This window comes from Phyllostomus hastatus, unplaced genomic scaffold (genome assembly GCF_019186645.2).
Source record: "Phyllostomus hastatus isolate PE091 unplaced genomic scaffold, TTU_PhHast_1.1 phas_contig_1, whole genome shotgun sequence".
Lineage (NCBI taxonomy): Eukaryota > Metazoa > Chordata > Mammalia > Chiroptera > Phyllostomidae > Phyllostomus > Phyllostomus hastatus.
In genome coordinates, this window is record NW_025333498.1 from 13,948,559 (window position 1) to 13,973,402 (window position 24,844).

A 24,844-nucleotide genomic window follows, 5' to 3' on the forward strand; every position below is an offset into this window, starting at 1 on the left:
AAGTCAAAGGGTATGTGTACTCTTTTAGACTCTGGGTACATGTCAATATGTTTATTTCCAGAAAGGTTGCAGTAATGCTTTGACACATTAGAAATGCTATAAGGCCTTGTGGTTAGAGTATGAGCTTTGCGTTCTTTTCCATGCCTGTCACTAACTCCACCTTCTTCTTCCTGCTCTAAATATTGTGTCCTCTCAGGTTCCATTTTTTATCCTTTTGTGTGTGTGTCTTTTTCTCGGACATGCTCTCCCTTGGTGATTTTACCTACTCAATTAACACCAGAGGCTGATGACTCCAAGATTAGTGTTTCTTGCTCTTCTTTCTCACCAGTTGTCCTCTCAATTGTCATGTGTGCCAGTCTAAACTTGGTATATTTTCCCTCAAACTTCCTGCATTCTCCTCCTCAAGGAACTCTACCACCCTCACTCAAACCAGAAGCCCCTATATTAATTACCCTTTGTGGGGATGGGAGAACACAACTCCCACCTTCCCAGACTGAAAAATTCTTTTGGGAAATTGCAATGATTTGCAGTTAAAAAAATTCTCTTTCACTTCACTGATAGCCTAAGCTTTGTTTTTCTCACCACCAGCCTCTCAAACTGTCTCTGTCCTTGTTTCTCGTGCTCACTGCACCTTCCCTTGCTTTTTGACCTGTGACCTCTTTCCTCAGCTGCTTCAGATTTCCTAGGGGAGGTTAGACAGAGCTTACAGCTGTCCCAGAGTTGGCAGAAGCAGTTGTGCTCACTGCTGGGTGCTGTTGAGAACCACCCACAATTCGTATGACCTTGAGTAAAACAAAACAGACACGGCCATTCTAGTGCAGCTCTGGCTTGCCCAAGGCTGTAGAGATACCTTGCAGACTTCTCTAAAATTGACTTCCTTCTCTTTATGCTCACCAGCATTGCTGTAATGTAGACATTATCCTTAGGGAGTGGAAGAAAACCATGTTGTTCTTGTGGAAGATAAAGTTGATGGATGTTTGTTATTGTCTGGCTTCCTTTGAGCCAGTCTCTTCACTTGCAAGGCAGTTAATTTCTCTAAGTCTTTTCTGATAAGGGAGGATGTTAACCTCATAATAAATGTAGGAAATACCTGAACAGGGTGCCAGACACGGAGAGGGAATATCCAGTAAATGTCAGCTTACCATCATCACCGTCATCCTTGCCTTTGAAAACCCACTTTTAAGAGCCAAAAGCTGTTCCTAATTTCCCTAACCACAGTCAGTTGCTGGGTTTTCTATAATGTTTTGAACATTCTCTACCTGGACTCTCATTTTATCTTAACTATTAGTATTTTTACTAGCCTGTGAGATAGATCATCACGAGTAATAACTATCTGAATTCATTTTTATGTCCTTAGCACCCAGCAATGTGTCTGGTGTGCAGGAGGTGGTAAATAAACAAATGCTGGAGGAGTGCCCTGGATCAATGATTTGTGCGCGTGTTTTTGGTTTGGTTTTGTTGGGATCTGGAATTTTTAAAAATCAATCAATGTAGTTAATCCCATTAACAAGCTGAAAAATGCACATGCTTTAAAATTATATGATTAAAAGGCATAGAATTTAAGAGTAAGATAACATGATGTTCCTAGAAAATCCAAAACACTACAGATGACACATTGAAGTTAATAATTGAATTTAGCAAGATTTATGAAAGCAAGTTCAATAGACAAAACCAATTATATTTTTATATAGCTATAGAAAGCATTAGAAAATAAATTACTGCCCTGACTGGTGTGGCTCAGTTGGTTGGACATCATCCTGCAAAGTAAAGTTGGGGTTGGATTCCCAGTCAGGACATGTGCCTGGGTTACAATTTCGGTCCCTGGTTGGGGCATGTAGGAGATGCAACCCATCAATGTTTCCTCTCACTTTGATGTTTCTCTCCCTCTTTTTCTCTCTTTCTTCTCTCTAAAAATAAATTTAAAAATCTTTTTTTAGAAAGAAATAAATTACTAATACATTTACAATAACATGAATTTTAAAACACAAAGTATAACTATAACAAATTATGTGTAAGGCTTCTACATAGAAAACTATAAAATTTTGCTTAGAGAAATTTTAAGAACTCCAAATAAGGGGATATTTATGGATTTGAAGACCCAGTGTTGTAAAGATGTCAGTTCTCTCCCAAATTGATTGATAGATTCAATAGATTCCTAGTAATAATTTTAGTGTGTGTGTAAACTTTAAGTTGATGCTAGAATTAATATGGAAATGCCTAGGACAAAAAAATAACCAGACATTCTTAAAGAAGAAGGACAAAGTTGGGGGATTTATACTAACCAGGTATCAAGGCCTAGTCTAAGGCTTTATTATTTAAGAAGGTGTGGTATTGGCATAAGAACAGACACATAGATCAGCAAAGTAGAATAGACAGTCTAGAACTAGGTCCAAACAGATATGAAATCTTGATTAATGAAAAAGTGGTGCTGCAGAGTGGTACAAAGAAGTCTTCTCTACCTGCACCTCAACTCCAAATGGTGCTGGGTCAATTGGATATCCACTTAAAACAAAGACTCTTGACTCCTGGTTTACACTCTATCCCAAAGTCATTTTCAGTTAGAGTGTAAATCTAAATGTGAAAGTTGAAACAATAACGATTCTATGGAAAGATTAGGAGAATTTCTTTATGAGCTAGGAAGGGGCAGGGAAATATTATTTGAACAGGGCCAAAAAAGTACTAAAAAACAAAGAAACTAACATATTGGTATCAAGAGTAGAAGACAACTGGAAAATTAATTTCTCAGAAGAAAACCAAAACAACTGAAATATAAAATTTAGGTGTGTAAATTCCAATTTCAAAATATTTAAATATGTAGTTTTAACTTCTACGATAAATATTTTAAAATATAATAATATCTTTTTATCCCAATTATCATGATGTAAGATATTGATATATTATTTTTTTGTATAGTATTGGGATGTCAGGTTGACCTTTTCCATTAGTAGCTCTTACCTAACAGTTCAAATAGGGACCATTGGTTTTAATATTGTGATGCTTGTTAAGGAATGCTGTTTATTTGATGCTGATAATTATGCCTTCATATTTTAAATATGTCATCTCCTGATAATCTATTAGTGTACAAAAAGGAGATCTTTGAACTTCTATATTTATCTTATTTTTTGCAACTTTAATTTTTTGTATACTATTTTTACAACATACACAGTAAATTAGTAATTTAAAATATAGAGTGTTTAAAGTAAATACAAGGTGTGTCCTGAAAAAGTCCAGCCATTGTTAATGTAACAGGAATGGTTTGCATGACACTGATGTAACCTGGCAACCAAGGAGAGTGGACTGGAATGCACATGTGTGAACAATAACCACTTCACTGTACTAGTCAGTGGGGGTGGTAGATGCTGTTGAGTGAGCATGTGTACTGTGTGGCTATTGTATTCAAAATGACTAAGTGAGTAGAGCAATGAGTCTGCATCAAATTTTGTGTTAAGTTTGAATATTCCTCCATGGAAACTATTTGGATGATTCAGAAAGCCTCGGCTATGGGCACCTGGTGGTTGGCAGCTTCATCATGGCAACACAATTGCTTGTGTACTATATAGCTCATGCAGTTTTTGTGATGAAACATCAAATCACCCAGGTGACTCAGCCCCACTTCAGCCCAGATTTGGCACCCTGCAACTTCTGCCTCTTCCTAAAACTAAAATCACCTTTGAAAGGAAAGAGATTTCAGACCATTAATGAGATTCAGGAAAATATGACAGGGCAGCTGATGGCAACTGGGGGAACTGTGTGAGGTCCCAAGGAATCTACTTTGAAGGGGACAGAGGCATCATTGTCCTGTGTTCAGTGTTTCTTGTATCTTGTATCTTCTTCAATAAATGTCTCTATTTTTCACAGTACATAGCTGGACAGACCTCATATATGTATGGCAGCATTGTAGACTCAAACATTTTTATTAACAGATGTGCCCAATCAAAGAGAAATATTAACCCTGGTGTAATTAAAATGCTTTAAATACTCAGAGCAAAAACTAAACTGTTGCCTGAATCCTTGTCTGGTGGTTTGATCATGACTGGGAAAGTCTTACACCCAGCTCCCTATGGCTGCGGAGATGGAGGAGGTGGTGTTGGAGTGGGGTGCCTTGGATGATTCATATTTGCTTAGGGCTTGATTTCCTTAGGATGTTCATTATGAGACTTTAAATTAAAAGAGACGGGTAAGTATATACATTAAAAACTAAATTATAATGTGTTTTTAAAATAGTATTTAAGACTATTTGCTATGAAGAGTAGTAAGAGAGTAGTAAGTATGTAATACTTAATTTCAATTAACTACTTTCTTATACTCTAGGCTGACCAGATATCTGGTTTTCATATAAGATCAGTTCTCTGCGTACCTATTTGGAATAGCAACCACCAAATAATTGGTAAGACATTACCTAAATGTTGAAACATCTTTTTTAAAGAATACAAATTTACTTTTAAATACACCTATTTCTTTTTTTCTCTCAAAAATATATACTTATTTTATTTAAATAGGTAAGTACAAACATTTTCCTTATTTTTTTTAATTTTAAATTATTTTATTGTTGTTCCATTATGGTTGCCTGCATTCCCCCCCCCCCCCACTCCCACCCTATTTCTTTTTTTTAAATGTGTTCTCCCTTTTTATGTTCTGGATTCATAAACTTATGTCTCAAACTCTTATATAATCTCATAAGTGCAGAGTCCTGATGACTCAATATTATAAATCAGATCAATAAACAAATACTTGTTCCTTTAAATACGAACCAATAACTTTGAAGTTGGAAGGGATCTCAGAAAGCAATGGGACTCTCTCATCTCACCCTTTGGAAACTGAGGCAGAGAGGGTGGGGAAGCACAAAGAGGAATAAAGTCACAGAGTGAGTTGGTAGCAAGGTCAGAAAACTCAGGCCTCCTACCTCCTTGTACAGACTTTCCCACTGCGTCTGCATATTTACATCTATGCATTTGCACATGGATTACATGCAAAGGAAGAAAGAACATGAGTATTCGACATATACTAAACATACATTCTTCTGCCTAGATGATTTTGAAATAAGCTACACTTTCCCCAGAATAAGGGAATTGTGGGCCAAAGCAGCTTCCAATTTCTCTCGTTCCTTTCCCTCCCCTCAAAAACTCGGGAAAAACATTGAAACTAAGAAAGCAGTCTAGGCAAGAAGAGGGCAGTGGGCGAGGTAAAGAAGCTGTGAAGGATGGAAGCATTAGTTTAAATTGCTGAAGTGCAGAGAAAAGTGAGCTTTTCCTAAGAAACATATGGTAACTAATGCATTTGGTAACCAGTGCTTCCATCTGCCTCTTTGTTTACCCCAACTTTGCCACTTTGACTCTGAGACACCGCTACTTACCAATTCACTGCGCTGTAAGTGTTGTCCAGACTTGACTTCTAGGAGAAATTTTTTCATCAGTTTGCTTAATTTACAGGAAAAATTAGTACATTATTGGACATAAAAGAATTCTAAGATTTGGGAATTGGAGCCCCTGATACAAAGCATTGAATTACATCATGTATAGAGTTTAAAATGTATTTAAGTTGAAAGTAAACATCTGTTATTTTTTCAAAATTAAGACTGTGGCTTGCCTATTACATATTAAAAAATTTGCATTTAATTATATATCTTTTAGCATATCATGCCTTATATCTTTGTTGGGAAATTACGTGTCTTGAAAAATAAAAGCATGCTAGAGAATTACAGCTATGTTTTGTTTGTTCTAAATGGGGATACAGGGACGTAGTTTATAGGATTGATGAGTTTTTTTGGTTAAACTTGTAGGTTTTGATAGTCATGCCCCAGAACATCTGGTCTATGCTGGAAATGAACTTTGGAAAGAGGAAGGACACATGAATTGAGTTTGTTAGGATTCTGTGCACCCCACTGGTAGCAGAGCACAGCCCTAACCTTGCTTTGAGAGTTAACTGTATCATCATTCCTAATATTTCTTGAATGTTCACTCCATGTGGAATAATGTGCTTTACAGACATTCAAACATTATCTCATTTAATCTTTATAATGCCCTGGGATAGCTAATATTTTAAACTCCATTTTACAAATGAGGAAATTTGGTGCTAAACAATTTAGGTAACTAGCTCAGGGTGGGGTTGGAATTTGAAACAAGACCATGTAACTCCAGAGCCAGTGTGCTTAACCGCCACGTGGTCCAGCCTCACTCAAACCTGTGCTCCTGGGAACCGAGAAAATAAAAAATTGTGTGTGTGTGGCTATATATGTATATATACACACTTACATATATTCAGTTATATATATGGGATGGGTGAGAAGTAGGTTTACCGTAGTGAGTATGTGAAACACAGAATTTATAATTATTGCATTATTTTCCATACAAACAACTGTAAACCTACTTTTGCCCCACCCTGTATGTATATGTCTGTGTATATATGGCAGATTTGTCAGAGTTATTGTGCACAGTCATCTCGAAAACCATTTTCAGGAAGTCAGGTGGATGCCTGGTAGAACTCCAGGCTTTGCTGAGAGCTAGTATCACAGTCCGGAAGGAGCCTGCACTTCAGGACACCTCCGAACTGCTGTGTGGAGAACACAGGTACTAGAGAGACCAGGGATTAACCTGGTGTCGCAGATAACTTAAAGGAGGCCTAGAGCCCGCTGGGGCTTACAATTGTGCATTGTAGTAACACAGTGTCCAGTGCTGAAAATGACCACATATCCCAAACTGTTCCCACAGGAGTGGCTCAGGTGTTAAATAGACTTGATGGAAAACCTTTCGATGATGCAGATCAACGACTTTTTGAGGTGAGAAAATTAAGCAAGTGGTATAGTTGAGACACCAGTAGTCTCCTGGTTGCAGCTTGCCCAAAGTTGTAAGGATAAATAATTGTTAATTATCGTTATACTTAAACAGTGTGACAGAATTCAAAGGAAATGTTAAAGAATATATTGATGCTTAGGTGAGATTTGATTTGATTTTTTCACTATTTAGAGTCTTTTGTGACCATTGATTATTTTTAGCGTAATTTTGTTACAGAACTGAATTACCCACTCTTCCCCAAAGTGTTGTCTTATCTTGTCTTTGTTTGGGTGTGGCCAGAGTGGTGAGACCTCTGGCCAGCCCTGCCAGGTGTTTTGTCGTCACCTGTCTGGTGTTGACAAGCCCCCTTTTACTCCAGGCTGCCCCCTTGGGCCGGAGAGGTGGGCCTTGAACAGGCTTCCTTGTGGACTTTACACTAGTGACCAACGAGTCACCAACACGGTGAAAACCCCTTGGTTAGTTTTCTTCAGCCGAGAATACCTCACAGTTCTTCACTAACTCATTCTAAACCAATCCTCCTTCCACTTCACATCTAACTGTGGGTCTATTCAGTTGCTTTACCCAAATATTTTATAGGCTCGCTACTGAAAGAGGTTGCTTTTGGTTAAATGGAAGGGAATTACTAAAATCAGCCCACAACCTAAAAAAAGAACACATTTAAACAGTCTGTAAGCATGTTTTTAAATGCATGAAGTCGTTTCTCCACAGTGACAGTAAATAATTGTTTTTTCTGAGGCGCAATGTGAGCAATAAAGCTGTACGTGACCACAGTCATTAAGTACTGTAATGTGCATGTTTTCCCAAAGCCTACCTTTGTGTCCAGTAAAGTGGTGTTTTCGGGCCCATCGCTGGTGACTGCCTGCTTCTATATGAGATTATTCAATGAGCTATTGCGATTTTTAATCCGTGGGCTTTCTCTTTCTTAGGCGTTTGTCATCTTCTGTGGCCTGGGCATCAACAACACGATCATGTACGACCAGGTGAAGAAGTCCTGGGCCAAGCAGTCGGTGGCTCTCGACGTGAGTGCGGTGTTTGAGTCAGGACTGTGGGGTGACAAGCCCTGGCTTTATGACAGAAAAATTCTGGTTATGGGGCTTCCTTTCTCAGTGTTTAATTTTCTATTCATTGGGCCTTAATCACTTTAGAGTCATGAATTCGAATTTTGTGGAAGCTAGAGACCCTCTCTAGAAGAGCACATGTGCACACAGTTTTATGTATAATTTCAGGGAATTCATAGATTCATTGAAGCCCATCCATACATGTTGTATGGTTAAATACAGATTTTTAAATATTGGTTTATTAAAAGTGATGATTCAGAAATAATTTCTCAGCATTTTAAGTGCATTAGGAACTTATTTTGAATATATATAGCTATTCTGGAAATGCACAACTTTTCTTGCCATGCAAGAATGCCTCCCTAGGAAGGTATATGGCCCAGACAGGGGAAGCTGCTTCTGTCATTACCCACCTTCTCCCTCCCCCGCAACATCCCCCTCAGCACTCAGACCTGTTTCCCAGGCCCGCACCACATCTCCTCTCAGACCTGCTCAGTTCTAAAAGAATAGATCTTATCTCCCCTGAATCCCAGCTTGTTTTGACCCAAGACCTATTTTTTCCCTGCTCTTGTAACTATTATAGAAGATTTTGTGTCTATGAAATGCTTCTAATTAGGGCAGATAAAATGTCAATGTTGAGATAATACTTTATAGATCACTATGATGTAAGACATACTCAATCCTCAAAACATTCTGTGCACCCAGGGAGGTGCTGGTGGAAAGAGGAAACCAGGGGAGAGGACCAGTAGGGGAGTCAACGGTACTTGCAGTACTCGGACTTGAAGTTTATAAGACATAAAATTATAGTTACTTATCTACATACTTTGCTTTTTTTTCCTCCCATGTAGACTGTGAATTCCAGAAACACAGAGATTTGTATCGATTTTGCAATCTTATTCCCAGTGCCTAATAGGGTGTTGAGCACAGAGGAAGTATTTACTGAGTGGTTTTATTTTATTTTATTTTATTTTATTTTATTTTATTTTATTTTTTAAAATAGTGATGTGGTAAATAAAAAGTATTTGTCATAATTTTCTTTTCTTTTTTTACCATTTTTATTGTATTTAATTTTTTAATTTTTTTTTTTGTTCAAGTACAGTTGTCTACATTTACCCTCCATCACACCCACCCCACCCCAGCCATTCCCACCTCCCTCCCCTGCTTCCACCCCTGCTTGGTTTTGTCCCTGTGTCCTTCATAGTTGTTCCTGAAAACCCTTCCCTCCATTATCCCCTCCCATCTCCCCACCCACTGTCAGATTGTTCTTAGTTGTTGCTTTTATTAACTGGTTTTGGGTGGAGGGAGGGAGAGAATTAAAGAATGAAGGAAGGTTTTTTGTTTTGTTTTGTTTTTTTGCTCTTTCTCTGAGCTAGTTCTGTTTTATTTCATGTAACATCTTTATAATAAGGAATACAAACAATATCTACAGGATGAATTGATACACAGGTGAACTGTAAACATGCAAGCAACCGATGGGGATAACTGGCCGAGTGTTAAGACCTGTTTTCAGATCTCAACTCTGTCACCCACCTCAGTTGTGAGAATTAAATGAGATGAGGCTTGAGAAGATTTTAATACTTAATCAATAAAATGATAGCAATAACGTTATACTACATTATCACTGGTAGTAGTATATTGATTACTGTGAAATCACCATGGATTGGGAGAAAGAGCAAAGGACAGGGATTTGGAACAGCAAATACTGAATCATGACTCCTTCACCGTCACCAAACTTGATCTCCACAGAGTTGCCTCATCCACTGTGTCATTCTTAGTAACAGTGAAAGGAGGACGCACCGTCCACTAGCCCCACCCAAACCCGACTTCATGTTGCCATGGTGTGGTTCACACCCACATACACGGGACACAGCATGTCTCTTACCTCTCCCTATTCTCACTCCTCACTTGCAGTGGCTCTTCCTCCTGTTTCGAAGGGGTTAAAACACCTGGGTTGAAGCATGAGTGGTCATTTACCATGAAAGTCAGCCTTCTCACTGGCACCACTTCCTAATCCTTTCTCTCCCCACCCCCACCCACCCACCCAAGAGCCACAGATCCTTCCACCTGGAAAGTGCTAGTGTAGTCACAGTCTACTCACCGCTGAATTGCTCTTTTGGCTTCACAGTGAACACCCTCTTGTTTGTGCAACTCAGATACCTTTTCTTTAGACACAACAATTATTACTGACACTCTCAAATGTCCAGCACAACTCTGAGCCTTGTGACAATCCCACCCTTTCAGAAGTTGACTATATGTGTGAACTTATATGTTCTGTGTGCATTATTTTGTACCAGTGTTAAAAGTGGCATTCCCAGTCAGAATGCGGGTGTTGCCATCTTGGATTTGTCCCTCCCACCTTCGCTCAACCCCTACCTCACCAGACACTAAATTCTCGGCTCTATTGATCAGGCATATACCACCCCCTCTAGCCCAGGAATCCACATTCAAGAATATCTGGAAGGATTTCTTATCTCAGGACTTTGTGAAAATAAAAAATGACTTGTGGGAGCTACTAAATCCAAACTCTGGAATGAAATATACAGATACTATAGCATATATTAACTTCTGAGTGAATATATATTTTTAAAATTTATATATTTATGAATATTATACATGAATATTAATAATATAATATTAGTATAAATATTTCTATTAAAAGTATGTTGCTTATATCTATGTATTTATAACTAGCCTAATCCACTAAGGTACTTAGGCTACTTTATAGGAATATAAATGGTCCAGCAAATTCTTAAAAGGTAAGACAATAATTACAACAACAACAAAGCTGAGAAAGAGATGAAGGGAGGGAGGGAGAGAGACAGAGAAAAAGAGAGAGAGAGAGTGCACGTGAGCTCCCAAGCCAAGGGGGACAGAACCACATGCAATGCTATCCTTGTATCATGTCCTTTGCTCCTCCCCAAAGACCTGGGACAGCCTGACCCCTTTATCCACTGTGGCTAGAGGAAGATTCCCAACTTGAGTCTGGCCAGGTTCTTCTTGTATGTCTCATTTTTGCTTATTTTTTCAGTTTTTATCCTACTTGATCTTGCCCAAGGAGATCTATGTCTCAGTGTAGCTTTTTCATTCCTATAGTTTTATTTCAGTGTCCTTTTTTCAGTTGGACACAAGAGTGAAGGGAAATAATACACCCAATGGTCCCCAGTGACAATAAGCCCCCTAGAAGCCTTTGTGGTCTGGAGAGGTAATATGAATGCATTTCTTCCTCCATGTTCATGAGACTCTAAAGAAACAGCACAACATTCTCTCTTGTGTTTTAAAAATTCTTTCCCCTAGGCATATTAAATAAAAATACCCCCACTGGTGCATCCTCTGGAAGTAAATATTCTCCAGATAAATTCCCTGGGAAGGCTTATGATCTCCAAATGCTCACCGAAATGTTCAGAGCTCACTAGAAGTACATGTTTACTACAGGCTGTGCTTGGCATCAATGCCCCCCACAGAAAGAGGCTGCTGGCTTTAACTAAGTAAGTGGTAGTGCAGGGACAAGATTTAAAGCCTTGTCTTTGACCTTGGTCTGATAAATCTGGTTAGGACTGGATGATGGTTTAGTACTGTTGATCTTGGTGAGGCTACTTAACCACTACCAGTTTTTTCATATTTTAAGTGGGTATGATAAGAAAGGTGTTTTAACAGTCAAATAAACTAATGCAGGGTGAGTGTTTAACGAGAGTGTTTAGTAACAGTAGCACCTCATAAAAGTTGGCTATTCTATTAATCAGAGCATGTGCTATTCTTTATTTGCAGAGTTCTGTCTGCTCAGCCCAAGATTTGCTGTAAAACTGTGCTGATTGAGAGGCTGGGGAGGAGGTGTGATATTTTGTCCATTTTATCTGGAAGATCATTTTCTGCTTGACATTTGAGCTGAAAACAGACCCCCATGTCCTAGTTCCTAGACACACCCCATTTTACGCCAGCAAGCATCCCAGTGGCATTGCAACCAGAGCTGCTATGCTCAGCGCGCTACTGCTCAGCGCGCTACTACGCACTAACTACTGCTCACTCAGGGCAAGCCTGCTGTCCGTGGTCCATGTTATCTGATGTGTTTCTGCAGAAAAGTCCAGGCATGCAAATACAAAATTTCCCATGTCAAAAAAAATAGCCACAAAGGTCTTCTAATGCTATGTATCTCCAGTGACAACTGGCCTTCCAAAGGAGACTTGCCATGCCGGAGAGCCCCAGCCCTGTTGCCCAGTACTGGCTACTTCAGCTTGCTTTATCCACAAATGGTGAAAAATAATGTAAATACACAAAATATTTTCTACCCTCTGGCCTTTAAAAAGTGAAGTGACTAATACACTATCTGAAGTTCGTTTAACAATTGAATTATGAACACAATTATTTTGATAGATGCTTTTCTTAATTTCTCATAATTTAGTTACATAATTCTGTTAAAATTTTTTTAAAACTTTATAAAATTAATATTCTAAGGCTCTTAGAGAGCATGGATGCTCTTAAAACTGAATATTGGAACAAAGAGGGGAATTTACAATTGTTTTTAATAACTTTATGATCCTGACTTCCATTTTACATGAGCAATCAGGAGCTTCAATAAGAAATATACTAATGTATGTTTACATTTTCTGGAGGTAAGGCTCAAAGATAAAAGGGGGGAACTTTACCTATAAGTCCTGAATACAGGGAAAATTCAGTACAAGTGTAGATGTAGAATATTGCTTCTTCATTTTTGAACATCAAGAATTGTCCTTTGGGGTATCTTTCATAGATATTTCAAATAAAACCTTACCTAATACTGATGAGAAAATTTCAAGGAAATATAAGTCAGTGTGTTAAGGGATACCTTATCCACCTTTATGATCAGAAGGGGGAAGGAACGAGGGTCAAACAGAGGGCGTGAAAAGGGCATAAGCAATCAAGAGCCAAGCCCCATTTATTCTATCTCCCCAATCTTCTCCTGTCCATTTTCTCCTTTCCAATGTCCACAGCAGAGATCCTACTTAAGGGCTTCATTACCTCTTGACTGAGCACTTTTAATAGCCTTCTATTTGTTCTTCCTAAACCATAATTCACGTTGCATCACTCAGCCACTCATAGACCTTAAATTACTCCCCCATTATGTATCAAACTATGAACTTTCTGGCCTTTGGGGCCCTTGGAAATCTCATACCAAACTGTCTTCCCACCCCTGGCTTTCATTTTTCTTCTCAGAGTATTCTATGCTACTTACAAACTCAATTACATCTTAGTCTGCAGATCAGCCACCTGCTTCTCTACCACCTGACCTTTCCTCTGACACTCTCCCCACTTTAGATAATCTATTCCAATTATGGCATCTCCCCTCAAAATTGCTCCATCATTCAAAGCTTGATTTAAATGTTGTCTTCTCTCTAAAGCTTTTAGTCCCACCCTGTAAAATGGGGTGGTCGTTTGTTCCTCTCGTTGCCTTATATTGGAGTTAATTGTGAATCTGTATGTTTTCCTCTCCTGAAACATATATTAACTAAAGTGACCATGTCTTATCTTTTACTCCTTTTGGTGTTTTAAGTAGTATGATATTTGATAAAAGTGTATTAAATAAATGAATGTGTGCAGCCACAAATAATTATTTTGGTCTGCCATGTCAATATTCCAAAAGGGCAAAGCTTGGGCTGTGATGGAGAAGCTGGCAGCCACTTTGGCTGGCCACAGACTTGGGTAGGATCACCTCTGGATTCCCTTCTCCCTTTATAGGCCATGAGTATAAAATTGTTTTTATTTATTTCCTTGTGGAGGGACCTCTTCCCACTTACCATGTCCCCTAGGGTATTTCCTTGGATGGTGATTATGGGACCAACCTGGCTTCCTAACAGTAAGAAAGACGGAGTGAAATGAAAGAAATGGTTTTCCCATTAAGAATCTCCTGAGCTCCAAGGAAAGAATCTTTTGAAAGAGCTAGACTCATAGGATGCCAACAGAAGGTCACTTCATTCTCTCCCACCCCTCTTCCTTTAAACTGCTCTGTTGAATCATTCTTCCCCACCCTTGGATGAACTCTCTGGTAGATTCCACAGCTCTTCTGACACACTTGGCTGTGAAATAGTCTCCAAGATTCCTCGTTGCCTGGAATTGGAAGCTTATGGTCAGGAAAAGGTCGCAGTGGGTTTCTTTATCTTCCTCACTTCACCTCCTCCCACAAGACGGGAGTGGGGAGAAAGAGGGAGGAGGGAGAAGAGGGCAGAGTCTTTCATATCTGATGCTGTCTGAACCTGGTTTTGGGACCCTCAGTGTCAGACACCAACGTTCGCTTTTTACCACGAGTTACTTTCAGGAATCCTTCAGAGAACCAGGGCCGGGCTCTCGTCGGCAGTTCCTGATTGGGTTTGCCCCTTTGGACTGTCAGGTTACAGTCTCTTCTCGGTCTCTGGCTTCCATCCAGAACTTTCCTCTGTGGGGATCATTTTACTCTTCCAGGAAGTAGTCTTGGTCAGCATCTGTTTTGTTTTTATCTTTTTTATTGTGGCAAAATAAACACAACATAAAACTTATCATTTTCAAGTGTACAGTTTAGGAGCATTAAGTACGTTAACATTGTTGCACAACCATCACCAGCATCCGTCTGCAGAACGTTTTCCCCTTCCCCAGCTGAAGCTCTGTGCCCGCCAAGCACTAACACTCATTCTTCTTTCAACCCCGCCCATGACGACCAACACTCGACTGATGTCTATGAATTTGACTGCTCTGGATAGCTCATGTGCAACAGCCCCTTTATCTGCTGTTTCACCTTTCAGTTTCACGGTTTCAGTTACCCGTGGTCAACCACATCCTAACACATTAAAGGGAAATCTCCCAGAAACAAACAATTCATAAATTTTAAATCTGAGTAGTATGATGAAATCTCATGCCAAACTTCTCTGTCACCTGGGGTGCGAATCATCCCTTCGTCCAGTGTACCCTCGCTGTAGATGCCCCCCACCCCGCATCAGTCGCTTAGCAGCCTCTCTAGTTATCAAATTGACTGTCAAGGTATCCCAGTGCCTGTGTTTAAGGAGCCCTTGTTTTACTTAGTAATGGCACCAAAGCACAAGAGTAGTGATGTTGGCAATGTGGATAAGCCAGCAAGAAGTTGTAAAGTGCTTCTTTCAAGTGAAAAGGTGAAAGTTCTCAATTTAATAAGAAAAAAAATTGAATGTCAAGATTATTAAGATCTACAATAAGAATGAATCTTCTATTCTACATGAAATTGTGAAAAAGAAATTTGTGCAATTTGCTAAGAGAGAGAGACCACGTTCACATAACTTTAATTATAGTATATTGCTATAATTGTTTTATTGTATTGTTAGTTATCATTAATATCTTATTGTGCCTAATTTATAAAGTAAAATTCATCACAGGTGTGTGTGCATGTATAGGAAAAAACATAGTTTTGGGGTTTGATACTATCCATGGTTTCAGGCACACAGTGGGATTTTGAGACATTCTCATGAAGGAGAGGGGGCTACTGTAAGTGGGATGATATGGCATTTGCCCTTTGGTGACTTATGTGTCCTTTTGTGTCTTATTTCACTTAGCATGATATCTTCAGGATCCATCCATATTATCATACATGTCAGGATTTCTTTTTTATTAAGGTTGAATTTTATTCCATTTATGTGTATACCACATTTTGTTCATCTATTTATCTGTTGATAGACACTGGTGTTGCTTCTATGGTCAGAGTCATTTTAAGCCTGGATATCTTTCATGAGTCCATTTGGCTTATGGGAAAATTCACATCTTCAGCCATTAGACAAAACAAATGGAGGTCCTCCTCCAAGCAGCTCTTTCCTTCCGGCCACTAACTTTTAGAATGTTTAGGCATGAATCAAGTACCAGATCCCACACCACACCTGGGAATAGATATTACATTCTACAGGTGGTTCTCTGGAAGGAATCCTCAAGAATTCCTAAGAAATTCCCAAAATGCTCTCTTTAATGAAGTCTTACCATTCTTTTTTACACAGTGCAGAGATGGGCAGTGAGTACTTTAACTTTCAGGTGTGGAATGAGTTTGGGGCACCTTCTTTCCAGGTCTTGCATAGCAAGCCTGCAGGCCTAGCATCTCCCGCTTAGGATGTAGCACCTCTCGGTCTCAACTATAAACTCAGACAGAAGGAGTCCCTTTTAAATATCCTGTTACCTACCAAAATGATTTTTTTAGGCCAAGTTACTGTCAGACCATGTTTAAATGATAAATGTTAGCCTTTGGAAAACCCATGTTTATTTGTAGGTACAAAGAATACAGATTATTAATTACAAAGCCAAATGTAACACACCAGCAGAAATGGAATTCTTCATACTTGTAAATTTGTCTTTACTGAAAACATGTTGAATTATCTAAAAACTTCACTTTTTTTGAAAGGAGAAAAAGACACCCAAATGATTTTCTGTCCTGAAATGGTTATGTGGGAATTAGTTCCCCATTGTAGCCACTACCACATCTTAAGTTACTTTAAAAAATAAAATCAAAATAAAACAAAAACACTTTGGAAGCCATTCTCTGTAAGAATTCCAGGCATTTATTGAACTGGTTTATAAATTACGATCAAATTGTGGCTCTTAAAAAGACCCTGAGAGGATAATCATGCTGATCCTTCTACTAAACCTCCAACTTCACCTTTCCCATTGATGTCTCCTGGTCTGGCACCAACTGATATGATTGTTTCTTACTTTTAATCTCTTTATAAAAAGGCTATTGTCACATAAAGTCTTTGTTGTATTAGTTGGTCTTTGGATATGAATACTTTACAAAGACTAGTAAAAGCATAGTATGAATTAGTTATAGATCTGATAAGGTGGATAAAGATTAGTCAAATTGTTTTTCTTATGATTTTTTTCTGTTTACCCTGACACAAATATGACATTATTTGTTTTTTAATGTTTTAAGTTATAAACGCTACGTGTTATTATTGCACAATAGCTATAAAAAGCATTTAGAAGAAATAAAAATTACTGGTAACTTATTGCTTAGGCTAATCACCTTATTGTTTGGGTTAATACTTTTTTTTAATCATTCAGTCCTTTTAAGATGCCACTGTCTTTTTGGCTTCCATTGTTACTCATGAAAAATCAGCCATCATTCTTGTTGTTACCCTAAATGTAATGTGTATTTATCACTGTCTTTAACATTTTCTTTTTATTTTGCTTTGTAGTCATTTGACTATGATGTGCCTAGATGTATATTTCTTAATGTTTCTTCTGGTTGTCTTTGATTAAAGAGTTGATAACTATTAATTTCATAAAATATTTGGCTAATATCTCTTCAAATGTCTATTTTCCCCTATTCTCCTCCTCTCTTTCTGGGTCTAGTTAAACATACATTGAATTGTGATATTACTCTACACATCTCTGATACTCTATAATTTTTTTCATTTTTTTAATGCTTCAATTTGGGAATTTTCTTTTGAACTTTCTTAGAGTTTTCTGATTTATTTCTTCTGTCTAGTCATCTATAAAGTATATTTATTCTGATGTTTTATTGTATTATGTCATATTAATATTATATGTAGCAGTCCTAGATATTTTGGCTTGGTTCTTTTATAAGCTTTTATATCTCTACTGAAACTTATCAACTATTATTAACTATGTCTAACTTTTTCTCAAAAGTGGTAACATATAATTCTTCACAAGTTATTCTATGTCCCTGGTCTTTAATTCTAACATCACGTGCATTGATGAGTCTGCCTGCACTGATTATTTTTTCTCTTGACTAAGAGTCACATTTTTCTGTGTCTTTGCATGTTTTCATAAATATTTATTGCATACCAAACATCTTGTATAGAAGGAAAAAAGCAGATAAAGTTTTTGTTAGATACTGTTTGGGTCAAATAATATTTTTGTTGTGTTGTGGTTTTCATAGACAGGATATGTGATTTTTTAAATATCAGGCAGCTAGAAGAAGGAGCTGATCATATGAATTTACTCATCTGTAGAGCATAGCTAGAGACAGGCTGGAGCTTTCATTAGTTTCAGTTCATTTCTGGTTTTTAGCTATTATAAATGTTTCCCTTTGCTCTTCAAGCCAACCCCAATGACTCCAGCTACTCTGAGTGACTGGAACGAATTTGAGTTGCAGCTTGAAAGTTCATTTCAGTTCACTTGTGGATTCAACTCCAGCAAGATCTAACACCTAACTAATGTGTAAGAAAATAAGATCTCTATCGTATTTTCTAGCTCTGCACTCACCACCACTCTGACAGCAAACTTCCCATAGAGGAGAAATTTCAAACTGAGAGACTTCCTTTGGCACTGTGGCTCTTCCAGACACCAATGTGTCACGGCAGCCCACACTGCCATTAAAAACCTGACCAGTTTTCTTCCTTTCAGCAGTCACTCTGCTGACAACAGGCTGGGCTTACACCCACCTGCAAGCAGTGGCTCCCAGTCCCAGGTGACTGCCCTTAGTCATCTACAAAGGACATCCCTTGACTAGAATTGTGTTCACTGGAGTCCTTGGTGTTCACCGCTTACTCACTGACAGCTTTAAAATGGAGCGTGAATTTTACTTTATCTCTTTTTCTTGTTGTCACAAAGTAATGGTAGTCTTTTAAGATCCTCTTCATCCTATGTGGAAGTGAACATTTCTGCCCAATTCTTTTTTACTTTCCACAACTGACTGATATGGATGCATTAGTATTAACTTTTTTTGTAATTTCATGGTATTTTGTCAGGATGGGACTTCAACATAGTTACAGTTTGTTATCATCAATCCCTCTTCTTGAATTATTAATATTTCTTCTTTATACTTTTTCATTCCATATCATTTGCAAAAACAGGGTCATGACTGAAAATTGTTTCTTTTACAGATTTAAAAATACTCTTTTTTTAAAAATTTGATTGCTTTTTACCTTGAAACCTACTTAGTTTGAAATTAATGTTTGTTTGATTTTTTAATCCATTGAAATAAAAGTTATTTATCATGCTTAATTTTTTGCAAAAGCATTTTTAATCAATATTTTTCTAATTAATAAAGAAAAATGAACCAGTATCATTTAAATTCTCACTAGATAAGAAAATAAATTGAGTATTTGCTTACCTGTATTTTGCTAGTTTTTGTTCACGTATTATAGAATTTTAATTACATTATCATTAGTAAATCGTTACTTTTCACAATGCAGTTACTTTTTCAAGAACTATTTATATTTTTCTGTATTAATAGAATTCTTTTCTAATACTTAATTAGACATAAGGTTTTCTTTTGTAATCTAATCTTTCCTACCAAATCACTCCAAAACATTAGCTTAAAACCATTTTATTATTTCTCAATAGGAAACATATCTTGACATCTCATCACTTGGAAAGTTCTCCCACGCCTCTCTGCTGCCACCCCCAGAGACAATCACTGTTCTTGTCTCTCCACCATAGAGTAGTTTTACTTGTCTATAACTTCACATAAATTAAATTATACAATATATACTCCTTTTTATAAGGCTTCTTTTAAGCAGCGTAATGCATTTGAGATTCATCTATGTTGGGTGTATATTGTATGGTTTTTTTTCTTTTTAAATGCTGAGTTGTATTCATTTGCAGGAATTTACCACGGTTGTATTCATTTGCAGGAATTTACCACGGTTTGTTTATTCATCCTCTTATTGATCAATACATTGGTGTTTCCACTTTGGAACTATATGAATAAAGCTGCTATGAATATTTTTGTACAAGCATATTTCTGAACGTATGCTTTTATTTCGCTGTAACTAATATCTAGTATTAGGATACTGGGTCGAAAGGTCAGTCAGTGTATATTTAGTTTTATAAGAAACAGCCAGATATATATTTTTTCAATGTGATCACACTATCTAGCATTTTCCTACCAAGTAACTATTAAAGTTTTAGTTGTTTCACCGTCACACCAATATGTGGTGCTGCCATAGTTTCTAATTTTAGCTGTTCTAGTAGTTATTTAGTGATACTTTATTATGGTTTTTATTTTTGTTTCCCTGATGACTGATAACATTATATATTTTTCATGTACTTATGTACCACTCATATATTTTCTACTGTAAACTGTCCAGATTTTTTTTTTTGCCACTTTTAATTGGATTGCTTGTCTTTTTGTTACTGAATAAGTAGAAATTCTTAACGTATTCTAGATACCAGTGTTTGGTCAGGTGTGTGTATTGTGAATATTTTATCTAAATCTGGATCTTGCTTATTCATTTTCTAAGTGGTATCTTTTGATGGGAAGATGTTTTTAGTTTTAATGAAATCTAATATATCATTTAAAAAATTTAAGGTTATTGCTTTCTGTGATCTAAGAAATCTTTGCCTACTCACAACTCAAGAATATAGTCTCCTATGTTTTCCTCTAAAAGCTTTATGGTTTTAGCTTCTCCATTTCACTCTGTGACCCATCTCAGTAATTTTTGTGTATGGTAGCAGTCACAGTTTATTTTTTATTTGTAAACATTTACTGAAAATTGATTTTCTTCATTAGATAACTTCGGCCCTTTGTTATAAAACAAATGACCCCAGAAGTGTCACTCTGCTTTGGGCCTGCCTGTTCTTTCCCACTGATGTGTTGATCCCGAGTGCTTGCATCTGACAAATATGTATCTTTATTGACTCCAAGGTCAGTGTCAAATCTGCTGCCATAATGTGGGTTCCTTTGAACTTTTTCCCTTAAACTTGTTACTCCACATCCATTTGCATGTTGTTGTCTGTGTATCTGATCATGGAGTATTTGTTGAGCTACTTTGTGGTAAATGCTGTTCTAGGTACTGAAGGTTGCGTCATGAACAAACAGTATTCATCTTCTCATGGAGCTCATATTCCAGCTGGAAAAGAAAGGCAGTAAAAAGTAAACAAGTGTACTCTAAAAGAAACAAAGCAGGGTGTTATCATGAAGAGTGATTGGACACAGGGGACTCCTACAGACACATCCGGGAGAGTCTTCCCCAAAAAGGGGAAGAGCTGAGTCTTAGTATCTCATTCTTTCATTTGTTTGCTTTAAAATGTCATTTGTATGGGTTTCTGCTCCAGTTTCAATGATGTGCTTCTTCTAGTTCATTAAAGACACAAAGCATAAGATTCCTGAGAGGCCATGGCCCTCACATGAAATGGTTATATGCTTATCTCAGTTTTTGGGACACTGCCTCCTTTCCCTTGGACTTCAGTGTTTACCAGGTGGCAAGGCTTTGGGATTGGCCTTGAGCCAATCTGTCTACTTTTGTACTGGAGGAGCCCCTTTATTAGATATGCAAAACAGGAGCAGACTGATGTTAGTTGCCTGGCTAATGCTCGGTATCTGGCATGTAGGCATGGATCTAGGGTGCTTCTGCTGGGCTGAAACGGTGGTGCGTTCTTTCCCCATGCCAGAGGACTCTGAACCCCTCATGTGTGAGAAGGTGTCTGTGTGTGGGGGTCACCATTGTGTGCCCAGTGCCAGCACAGGCCTGGCGCACAGTAGACATGCAAAAAATATTTATTGACTGAGTGAATCAAACACAATAAAGTCCAGATAAGGATCACCGTTAGAGAACAGTAACAGTCTCAAGTCTCAGCATATACAGCTACTAGGACTTTTTTATGAAGTACAGTGAAATAGGTAAAAGTATGCTCTTTAAAATTAGACTGTTAAGATTTTCATTCTAGCTCTGCTGCTTTCTCTCTGTATATCATTTGGCAAGTCACTTTCATATTTCTTACTTCCCAGCCTTGTGTAATTGTTATGAGGGTGACATGAAATAAGGACAATAAAGTCTTCAGCACAGTGCTCATAAATTGCCAATAACAATTGTTACTTGTATTATAACATCCCCCACAATTCAGTGCTTTATTTGTAGTGACTCTGTCCCCCAAGATGAAAGCTAATATTTTAAAAACAGCTGTCATTCGGTAGAAGGTCAACTGATTAATTTTCTGGTTAATACAGACCCCGAGTCTCCTCATGAGGGCCCTGCCATCCAAGAAAGAATCAGCGCTCTCCTGTCTGTCTTCTCTCAGACCAGGGGCTGCTTTAGAAAAATGCTTCCATCTTCTTTTATGCCAGGAGGACTGCCATGTTTCATGGGGTGAAATGTAGTTAAGCCACCAGTTATTTTTCTCAGTCCAGCTGTATCTGCCTTAAAATGGGCAAAAATTCTTCCCAGAATCTAGTAGTGGGTTATCAGTTTATAGTGATGGTTTCTGGGTTTTCATTTAGGTATTTTGTGAGACATGGGAGAACCTGTACTGAGAATCAGCCAGATACATTTTATACACACACACACACACACACACACACACACACACACACACTTTGTTTTTTAGGACAGTACTACACGTACAGAAACATTGGGAAGATAGTTCAGAGAGCTCCCATGTACCCTGTGCCAGGCTGCCTAATTATTAATGTATTACAGTGGTATGAACATTTGTCAGAGTTAATAAATTAATATTGCTACATTATTAATAAAGTCCATATTTTCTTCGGATTTCTTAATGTTCACCTAATATCATTTTCTTGTTACAGAACTCAATCTAGAATACCTTACTACATTTAGTCATCATGTCTCCTTAGGCCCCTCTTGTCTGTGACAGGTTTTCAGTCTTTTTTTGATGACCTTGATAGTTTTGAGATATAGTGGTCAGGTATTTTGTAAAATGTCCCTCTTAGGATTTGTCTGATGTTTCTCTCAGGATCAGACTGAGAAAGGGTACACAATTTCAACATGACTTACCATCGTGGGTGTTGACCTTGGTCACCTGGCCAAGGTAGTGCTGGTCAGGTTTCCCCCCTGTAAACGTACTCCCACCCCACCCTCCACACTGTTCTCTTTGGAAGGAAGTCACTAGGCACGGCAACACCTAAGGAGTAGGGAGCTGTGCTCGACCTCCTTGAGGGGGAAGTAACTACATGTAGTAGCTAGAATTCTTCTATACAGGGTATTTATCTTTTCTATCATTTATTTATTTTTCAATGATTTATGTCAGTATATACTGGTGGATATTTATTTTATACTTTGGGTTGTAATCCATTAGTACTTCATTTATCAGATACTGTTTTATACCAGTAAGGTAATCTCTTAACAACAACAAAGAATTTACGGATATGAATGAGTGATGCTTCCTTACGAAAACAGCCAGCAGTGGAGTCTATGCATGCATTCTAATAATGCTGGCATTGTTTGAATATTTGAAAAAGACTTTAATGGATATTGGGAGGTTTGTAAGAAATAACCATAATGTAAAGAGCGGATCACCAGCCAAGTGCCACGAACTCACCTGACCCTCACCAAAACAGCATGGTGTGGACCATATGTCTACCCCACCAGCCTTCGTACAAACTCCCTGTAATTCAGTCCAGCAGAGGACAGAGGTAAGTGAAAGTGTGGTTCCCATCGTGGTTTATGAGCTTCAGCTGACAGGTAGGTACGAGGTTGAAAAGCATAGAGGAGGGGCATCTAAGTCAGAGAGTTCAGTCAGCACTGCTTTGTAGAGAAGACTACCTTTAGTGACCAGTGGCAGCGAGCGCTGCAGTTTGAAACACAGCCAGCAGAGCACTGCGGGCAGCAGGAGGGAGGTGGCAGAAGTGGGGAGGGCTGAGGCAGCGTGCTCTTAGGGTGGCCCCAGCATCTCAGTGCCACTGGGGCAGAGGGCACGCGGGGTGGGGGGGGACAGGCACGGCAGGAGCTGGCAGCAGCCAGAGCACCAAGGTCGCTTGTGCTAAACCCAATTCTAATGGCACCGCAGAACCACTGAAGAGTGTTCCGCAGGAGAGGATCATAATCGGTATGACATTTTAGAGGGACTGTTCTGGCAGTCGCAGAGAGAAAATTAATTTCAGCACTTTGTAGTCATACCTTGTTTTTTAAATAATAAGTTGATTATGTTTTCATTTTATTTCCTAGTAAGTGATATTTGATGGTTTTCCAAAATCAAATCTACACTCAAACGATTTGCCGCCAGTGCCATGGCCTAGGGAATGTGCTCTGCGTCCTGGGCAGGAGTTCCCAGACCCAGCGGGATGTTCGGAGTAACAGGCATAGTCCCCATGCTAACCGGTTCTGGCTTTTTTAAAAAGTGTTTTTTTTTTAAATTAACTTACATTTTTACTGTTTATTCTCCTGTTGTTACTTTTTGATACTTTAAAAAATGCTACATGTATTAAATGTTTATTGTGTGTCAGCACTGTGTTAAGTTTTATATATAATTTATGTTAAATTATATATAATTAGACCCGGCTGGCGTAGCTCAGTGGATTGAGCACAGGCTGCGAACCAAAGCATCGCAGGTTCAATTCCCAGTCAGGGTACATGCCTGGGTTGCAGGCCATCACCGCCAGCAACCGCACATTGATGTTTCTCTTTCTCTCTTTCTCCGTCCCTTTCCTCTCTAAAAATAAATAAATAAAATCTTTAAAAATATATGTAAACTTAAAAAAAAGTTTCCCTTTGAAGACTTAAAAAAAATTATATATAATTATATATTTTATAATTTAAATAAATATAATAAATACAAATAAATATATAAATGTATAGATAAATATATAAAATATATAAGTATATTTTATATATTTATATTTATATAAGTATTATTTATATATTTATATTTTATATAAATATATAAAATATATTTATACAAAATATATTTTATATGTATTTATATATAAAAATTATATATATATAATTTAACCTTCACCTAAACAGATTAGATAGACAATATTATTGCCAGTGGACAAATGAGCAAAGTGGGCCTCAGAAAGCTTTAGAAGCTTTGTGAGCTGGTTTTTGGAGCTTGTATTGGGCAGCCAGAAGCAGAACCAGGATTCAAACTCAGTTATGTCTGTTTCAAGGGACCATGTTGTGCAAACAGTGCTTCAAGATGTCTTTTGGAGAATGTCCGGTCAATTGCAGGACTTCATTTACCACTGAAACCATTAGCTAGCCACGGTGGGACTGGGAAGAGAGCCCAAGTTAAGGGCCTGTTTTCTGTACCAGGAGAGCATGCTTCTGGTTCATGAGGCAGTGATGGCAGTTCATCTAAAAGCTCAAGCGGAAAAAAGTTCTCTTGGTAATGCGTTGT

At 38.0% G+C, this 24,844-nt stretch overlaps 1 protein-coding gene across 2 annotated transcripts in view; it reads left to right on the forward strand.

Moving 5' to 3' along the window:
* PDE11A (phosphodiesterase 11A) overlaps positions 1-24,844 on the forward strand; it is a 322,202-nt gene that overhangs the window by 147,896 nt on the left and 149,462 nt on the right. The window contains exons 7-9 of one of the 2 annotated variants that reach the window (XM_045833325.1): positions 4,312-4,387; positions 6,708-6,775; positions 7,718-7,810. The exons of the other annotated variant lie outside the window; for it this stretch is intronic. Of the exons in view, the coding sequence (XP_045689281.1) occupies positions 4,312-4,387; positions 6,708-6,775; positions 7,718-7,810 (237 nt within the window). The remainder of the gene's footprint in view (positions 1-4,311; positions 4,388-6,707; positions 6,776-7,717; positions 7,811-24,844) is intronic. 2 annotated transcript variants of the gene reach the window in all.